Consider the following 7,620-nt stretch of genomic DNA (forward strand, 5'->3'; position numbering starts at 1 on the left):
GAATAATTTTTATTAACACGGAGGAGATGGATTGTTTAAGTTTAGAGTTTGGAGTTAGAGATATTAATATTTGTTTACTTGTATTTGAATGTTAGCCTAGGTTTGGTTTGGGAAGTCCGGGGGGTGGGGGGATGGGATAAATCATTGTGTAATACCTGTGATGTATTTCTTTTTTCTTTTATGATAAAAACAATAAAAAATTTTATATTGAAAAAAAAAAAAAATAGAACTGGTTAGGAATAGATTATCATGGAGAAGAGCTATCTGTGTAGTTGTTAGGAGTCAAAAACATCTTGAAGGCACATAATCAATACTATATTTTCTCCTATGCTTAATACTTCCATCTTTATTTTAGACAACTTTGAAGGCACTTTATTAGTTCTAAAAATGGTGCTAAACCACAATTAGCACAAAGATTTGTCAATACTCTTCAGACATTATTTGTTGATTAAAACATTACGATGAAACTATACTTACATTTGCTTAACCATATATCAAACAAAAAAAGCTCATATATTAAAAATAAATCCAGATGTGGTACTTCTAGGATTAACGATAGGTCCCAATCCTGAAAATTACCTCTCTAATGTAAGATATTTTTGTATTCATTGGTTTGTGAATGTTTAATAATATTTGTTGCTGTTACAGAACAAAAGCTGAGATTGATCAAGAATCTCTGATTAGTGGAAACCTGGCTACAGAAGCTAATCTGATCATCTTAGATATGCAAGAGAATATCATCCAGGTGGGAAACTTATAAAGGCTGACAGCCAGTACTACCATAACAGCCAGAGAAATGAAGAAGGATTCAACTAGTCTTTTTGTCATTGCATTGCACAACACTTTAAAACACATTTTAAAGAAATAGGCTCAATAACCAATTTTATTCTACAAATGCTAAGGAACAAAGCTAAATTGTTTTACTGTTCCCACCCATTGTAGTGTAGTGAATGAGTCTGCAATATTTTGAGATATTGTGATAATGCTCCAAGCACATTAGAATAAATCTAATTTAATGCATTTTGGTAACTGGCTGGGCTTTGATTTTCATTATTGAAATCTAAGTGGCATTTGTCCAATAAGACTCTGAAGTGTGAAGAGAAGAGGCACAAATTGTTTAAAACAGCCTACCTTTTGTTCTGATTTTGTAAGGAGCCCATCAATATACATTATGAATTGTCAGAAACTTCTTAAACTACTATGCTTGGCACTGCATAGTATGAATTGTCTTGAACACATGTAGAAATTTAAATTGTTTATAGAATCTCATATTTTTTTCTCAGCAGCAAAAGCAGCATCAAAAGAAAAGAGGATGAAAATATATTGAGCCATAAACTTCATTTATTAGATACCTTACATAATTTTTCCATTTAAAATTATTTTCATTGTTCCTGAACATGAAAAATTCAGGTTAGATCATAACATGAAAGAAATACAGAAATAAAGCAAACTTCAAAACTGAAAAATTGCTTGCTTTAGAAAATTATTTCTAAATGAATAACCTTAATCCCAAAACGTAAATTTGCAGTCGTGCCACAATAAACAAGATTGGGCCAATATTGTATGCCATAACTCTCCCCTTCCTTTCAATAGGCAACATTAGCTATGGACTGCAAGGTGAACATTTTTGGAGGTGTGCTGAAGGTCCTCATAAATTCTCTGAGCTATGATCAGAGCACAACCTATTTGACCCATTGCTTTGCAACCCTCCGAGCATTAATTGTCAAGGTAAGCATTGGCTTTATTTGGTCTTCACATTCTTCTCACTCTGTTCAGAAGCTCAGCTCCATTCCCATAGAATGTTACACTGTGATTTGAATGAACAGGCCCTCAGCTTGGCTTTTTGCAGAGAATAGGTCACACACATCATGAACAATTAAATGGAACTGATAGGCTCCAAGTTCCAAGGTAAAGAAGAAACATCAAGTAGAATAAAATGTTTCATAGAAGAAAAGGATATCTATGGAGATTCTCAGTCATCCAGGTCACAGTTGTCCCAAAGGTGCTTTTTCCAAGAGGCAACTGGACTTTTTCTGGAAATTGCAGACTACAGGAACCATTTGCGTTTCAGTTTGAGATGGAGACAACGCCAACTCATTCCCAACACCTGCACCTGTGTTCAACAGTGAAGGGACACAAGGCAGAAAACATCCTGCAGAAAGCAGAACTCCACATCACAGTCCTTTCAGCAGTTCCAAGAAGGCTCCACACCCATTTGCACTGCTCAAGTGACCCTGAGGACACAGACAAATCTCCCAGTGGCCTCAATGACTCTCTAAAAGAATGCAAATGACCAGCTGTCTGCAAGGAATATAAATCCTTCCTTTCTCCACCATCCAGTCAGTGCTGAAGAAGCTTCTTGGATGAGAAGCGAAATGTCTTCGAAGAAAAACAAGAAAGTCCAGCTGCCTCTTGATAAAGCACCTTTGGGAGAAGAGAAGGATTTGTCAACTTTAAGACAGAAAATAAATCCGTGAAAAAAATAAGTGCAGTAGAGAGTTCAAACTGGTGGGACCCGGGATGAGAGCCTTTTCTGCTGTAGTACCCACCCTTTGGAATATCACCTCCCCCCTTGAGATTAGATTTACCCTGATCCTGCAAGGATTAAACAGCTGGTTTAGACATCTGACCTTGGGCCCTGGCAGTGTGGGTAAGCCCAGTTCATTCTTCTTATCATTGTAGGACATTGTGAATGTTCTTGGCAGCTACTCTATGCTGTTGTGTTTTTTTTAAAAAATGATTATTTTATCCTAAATGGGTATTGTATTCAATATATATTCAAGTAATTGGAAACAAACCGGGACAGTGTTTTGTAAAATGGCTTCCTGTAAATTACTACAGGCTTCTAACTGCAGTTTAGGTGAGGTGTAAGAGACGTATCATTTATTGTTTGCATTCTTACAGTAACATTTTTTACTCTGCTGTTCAGTGCATAAATACTGTCAATTCTGTTACATGTACTTGGTTAAAAAAAAGTGCCTATCCACAGGATTATGATCTAAAAGATATGCCACAGAAAAGATGAGGGATATGGAAATAAGAGCAGAAATATAGTTCACGTGATGATTCTTAAATGCTGTCTTAATTAATGAACGATGGGACATCTTTCAAGGAGAGAGAAAAAACCTGATCTCTCATTGATCCTTCGTCTCTTTTTCCCACCTCCCTCTGCTACAATTCAATGAAATGCCTGTTTCAGCTGGATTTTCATTGCATAAGAAAGTTATAAAGGTCAAGAAGCAAAAAAAGAAATCTACATTCCCAAAGTGATATAGAAAAGGCCAATCAAAATTGTCACATGAGAATGGAGCAGCTTTACACTTGGAGGTTTTCAGCTTAAGAAAAGGCATGTAAGGGTAGCATGATTGAAATTATGCCTGATATGTGGTATGTGGAAGCTTTTCTTCCTGTCTGTCATAGCCCCAGGATCCAGAATCAATCATTGAAACTGAATGGTGGGAGATCCAGAAGATCCTTTCATACAGCAGTTAGCTTAAATAGGGGTGTTTGTCATTGCAAGAGTTGATGGCCACCAGCTTACATGGCTTTCAAAGAGCATGAGGCAAATTTACACACCAAGTTTATTAGTCAAGGTGCCTATATGCTAACTCTAGGACCAAAGACAGCTTATCTCAGTATATTAGCTACTGTGGAACAACAGGAAGCAATAGAAGGACTATGATTCTCCTGCTCTAGGTTTAACCATTAAGGATAACAGAATGCCAGACTAGAGTAGTATTTAGGTTGATCATGGAATTATAAAAATGGAAGCAACCATAAGGATTATGTAACAGAACCCTCTGCAGTGGGCAGGACAACCAGTTAAACTGTCCATAAGAGGTTGCTTCTATACTCTTGATTAATCTTCCATAGACAGATTGTTCATTTTTCTATAGAGCTTACTGTAATCTTATGTATTTATATTTATCTATGACGTGCCATATAAAATAGTTTGCAATAGACTTATTTATAAAAGAGCTTCAAGAGTCTTTATGAAATGTAATTTGTAAATCATTTCCCAAATTAAAATAACTTCCTGAAGGCATCAGAACTACAAGTTGTTCTCAACTTAACCACAATTGAGCCCAAAATTTCTGTCGCTAAGCGAGGCAGTTAAGTGAGTTTTGCCCCATTTTACGACCTTTCATGCTATAGTTGTTAAGTGAATCACTACAGTTGTTAACTTAGTAAAATGTTTATTAAATGAATGTGGCTTCCCCATTGACTTTGCTTGTCAGAAGGTCACAAAGGTGATCACATGACTCTGGGACACGACAACCATCATAAATATGAGTCAATTGCCAAGCATCCCAATTTTGATCATGTAATGGTGGGGACGCTGCATCAGTCATAAGTATGAAAAATGGTCATAAGTCACTTTTTCTGATGCCATTGTAACTTTGAATAGTCACTAAATCAGGGGTCTTCAAACTTGGCCCTTTTATGACTTGTGGACTTCAGCTCCCAGAATTCCTCAGCCAGCATGCCTGGCTGAGGAATTCTGGGAGTTGAAGTCCAAAAGTCATAAAAGGGCCAAGTTTGAAGACCCCTGCACTAAACGAACTGTTGTAAACCACCTGTATTATATAATTTAATGTTGTAAATCACCTGTATTATAGAAATCTGTCTTCCCTATAAAATGTCATGATCGGGTATTTTATTTTTATGATTGCTGTAAATCCTTTCATGGTGACTACAGACATAGAAGTCTACAGTTTTAAAAGTGGAGGATTTTAAAGGGGATGCAAAAGTTCTTTCTAAAATCACCCGTTGGTCTAACCCAGGGGTCTAACCCAGGCACGCTGGCTGAGGAATTCTGGGTGGTGAAGTCCACAAGTCGTAAAAGGGCCAAGTTTGAAGACCCCTGGTCTGAGCAAACAGCCCAATGCTGTTTAGTTTGACAGTCTTTTCTCCTGCAGTTTGGAGAGTTGCTCTTTGAAGAAGAAGTGGAACAGTGTGCGGATCTCTGCCAGAAAGTCTTGCAGCACTGCAGTAGCAGTATTGATACTACTCGCATTCAAGCTTGCGCCACGCTTTACTTCTTGATGAGATACAGCTTCAGCTCCAACAGTGTAAGAACAGAGATGATGTTCTCTCTTCTAGTCATGGCCTTAATCACTAGTGTTGGCCTTTGCATTTCCACTTCCCTTACTTTTTATAGAATAAATAACATCTAATTCTCCTTCTTTGATTCTTTTTTTATGGTATATCTGCCAAATGTTTGCAAAGGGGTTCACTTTCAGCTGGAAAAGGCCTTTCTGCTTTGGGGGATGTGGGGAAATTGGTACTGCATAGGAAAAGGACCATATGTTTTCAATAATAATTTTTGCACATGCCAGTGTTGTAACTCTGGAACTCAGAATTTAGAATGATGGCATATGTAAAATAATCTCTATGTAAACCATCCTAGAAAGAAACAAATAACAGCATAAATTGGATTTGTGAAGATCATATATTTCAATGTGTAATTGTATCTCAAGCTAGTTATTTCATCATGAACTTAGAATAGCTTAAGGAAATGCCATTATGCAAAATAAACAAAGCATAACTTCCATAAAGTTTGATTCTGCGGTTGCTTTCCGTGGGACTATCTCAGAAATAAGGATACTGCCCCATTCACTCCAAAGGAAATTCTAAGAAATTCTATGTATAGGAACTAGAAAGTTGTAGATGTTTTAAATCTCACACATAGAAACCAGGAACTTCCTACTAATGAAAAATCTATGCACTTTGTTTGTATAACCAATGGTTCGCTGTTTTTTCTTTTATAAAAGAACTTTGCAAGAGTGAAAATGCAAGTAACAATGTCCCTGGCATCTCTGGTTGGTAAAACTTCAGAATTTAATGAAGAATATCTCAGAAGGTCATTACGGACCATTTTGGCATATGCAGAGGAAGATTTAGACATGCAGCCTTCTTTGTTCCCAGGACAGGTAGAGCATTTTGTAGCCTTTAATTCTTTTGCATTAATTTATATATTTAGATAGATATACTGTGCAAAACGTGTATTGCTTACTCATTGGTATACCAAACAGCAAAGGCACTTACTTCAGCAATCAAAACTATATCTAATCTCATCAATAATTTTTAATAACGTTTCGGGGAAAATACTACAGGATTATTGCCAGTTCCTAGAGTGCTATTTTTTCTTGTTTTTGTTCAAAGCAAGGAAGAAGCATCTAACCTTCTACACAACCTGTGCTTTGCAAATTACCCTATAGCAGGGGTGTCTAACCTCGGCAACTTTTAAGAATTGTGGACTTCAACTCCCAGAATTCCCCCATGGCTGGCTGGGAAATTCTGGGAGTTGAAGTCCACAGGCCTTAAAGTAGCCAAGGTTGGACGCCCTTGCCCTAGAGCAGGGGTAGGCAACCTTGGCTCTTTTATGACTCGTGGAATTCTGGGAGTTGAAGTCCACGAGTCATAAAAGAGCCATGGTGGCCTACCCCTGCCCTAGAGGGAAGATGAAGTAATTGGTAATAGAAATATGGTAGCAAAAGAGGAGAACATAAGACTGCTGTATTTAGTTAAGGAATGGTTATTATGAAGTTCAAAAAAAACGCTATTGATGACTGACATGAATCATGTTTAAAAGAACCGGAGAAGTAAAACAGTAATATATAACTTAATAAATGTATCTTTTGTTCCTGTCTCCATTTGTTCTTGGCTTATGTAAGCCAGCAAACAAAACCAAAAAGCTTTCTGGAAATAAAAGTACAGTTCTGTATTTTTGTTTGAATTAGGAAACTCCTCAATGTTTTAGGAATAGGCTGTCATGTAATAGCTTGACTTCGTCCCCCCCCCCGACCCCCAATCTATCAGTCCTATTTTACCAACTTGGAGGGAGTAGGAAACTGTTGTTAATGGAAAAATTCTTGATCTGATTCCCAGTTTGTGAAAAACCAAGAATGCAAAAGCTGAGTCCTCAGGCAAAGGATAAATTCCTATCATGATTGGTTATGGTGATATATTCTCATTCAAATATGATTACTTTGATCTGGAACTGAAACATTGCTAATTGTGCCCACTTTGCAATGCCTTGAGGAACATTACTACATGATATAATAAGAAAGAAATGTAATATTTTAGAAGGTATATTAAGTGATCCCAATTGTGTTGGGTGTTGTTGAAAAACTGAGTAGGAAGCCCCATTTTCAATATTCTTCTTTGTAGGTTTTTTCCCCATTTCCTTATCAGTGATTGTTTTTTGAAATCTGTGAGGGGAAAAATTGAAATTTTGTTTTATTTAGGTGGAAGAATTGCTGCATAATCTGAACTGCATATTATCAGACACAGTGAAAATGCGACAGTTTCAAGAGGATCCAGAGATGCTTATGGATCTTATGTTCAGGTTGAAAACTCTAGAATTTTTCTAGCATTAATAATTACTTACAGTTTAGATGCTAGTTTAGAAACTTTTGATGGGTGGTATTGAATATCTATTTTTCTGAAATGTTTATTGTATCTTCCTTGGAAAAGAGTGTTCCATATTACTAAATTTTTAATCTAGGATTTTGTTACGTTTTTAACTTTTAAAATTAAATACATTCATATACTTATATTCTTAAGTATGGTACATAATGTGATTAATATTCAATTAAGTATAAGTATATATATATA

At 36.4% G+C, this 7,620-nt stretch overlaps 1 protein-coding gene across 1 annotated transcript in view; it reads left to right on the forward strand.

Annotated features, from left to right (window-relative positions):
• DOCK8 (dedicator of cytokinesis 8) overlaps window positions 1-7,620 on the forward strand; it is a 90,180-nt gene that overhangs the window by 72,914 nt on the left and 9,646 nt on the right. The window contains exons 33-37 of the mRNA XM_015818030.1: window positions 649-745; window positions 1,594-1,728; window positions 4,920-5,072; window positions 5,775-5,933; window positions 7,251-7,351. Coding sequence (XP_015673516.1) covers window positions 649-745; window positions 1,594-1,728; window positions 4,920-5,072; window positions 5,775-5,933; window positions 7,251-7,351 — 645 coding nt within the window. The remainder of the gene's footprint in view (window positions 1-648; window positions 746-1,593; window positions 1,729-4,919; window positions 5,073-5,774; window positions 5,934-7,250; window positions 7,352-7,620) is intronic.

This window comes from Protobothrops mucrosquamatus, unplaced genomic scaffold, assembly GCF_001527695.2.
Source record: "Protobothrops mucrosquamatus isolate PMUCROS unplaced genomic scaffold, P.Mucros_1.0 scaffold667, whole genome shotgun sequence".
Lineage (NCBI taxonomy): Eukaryota > Metazoa > Chordata > Lepidosauria > Squamata > Viperidae > Protobothrops > Protobothrops mucrosquamatus.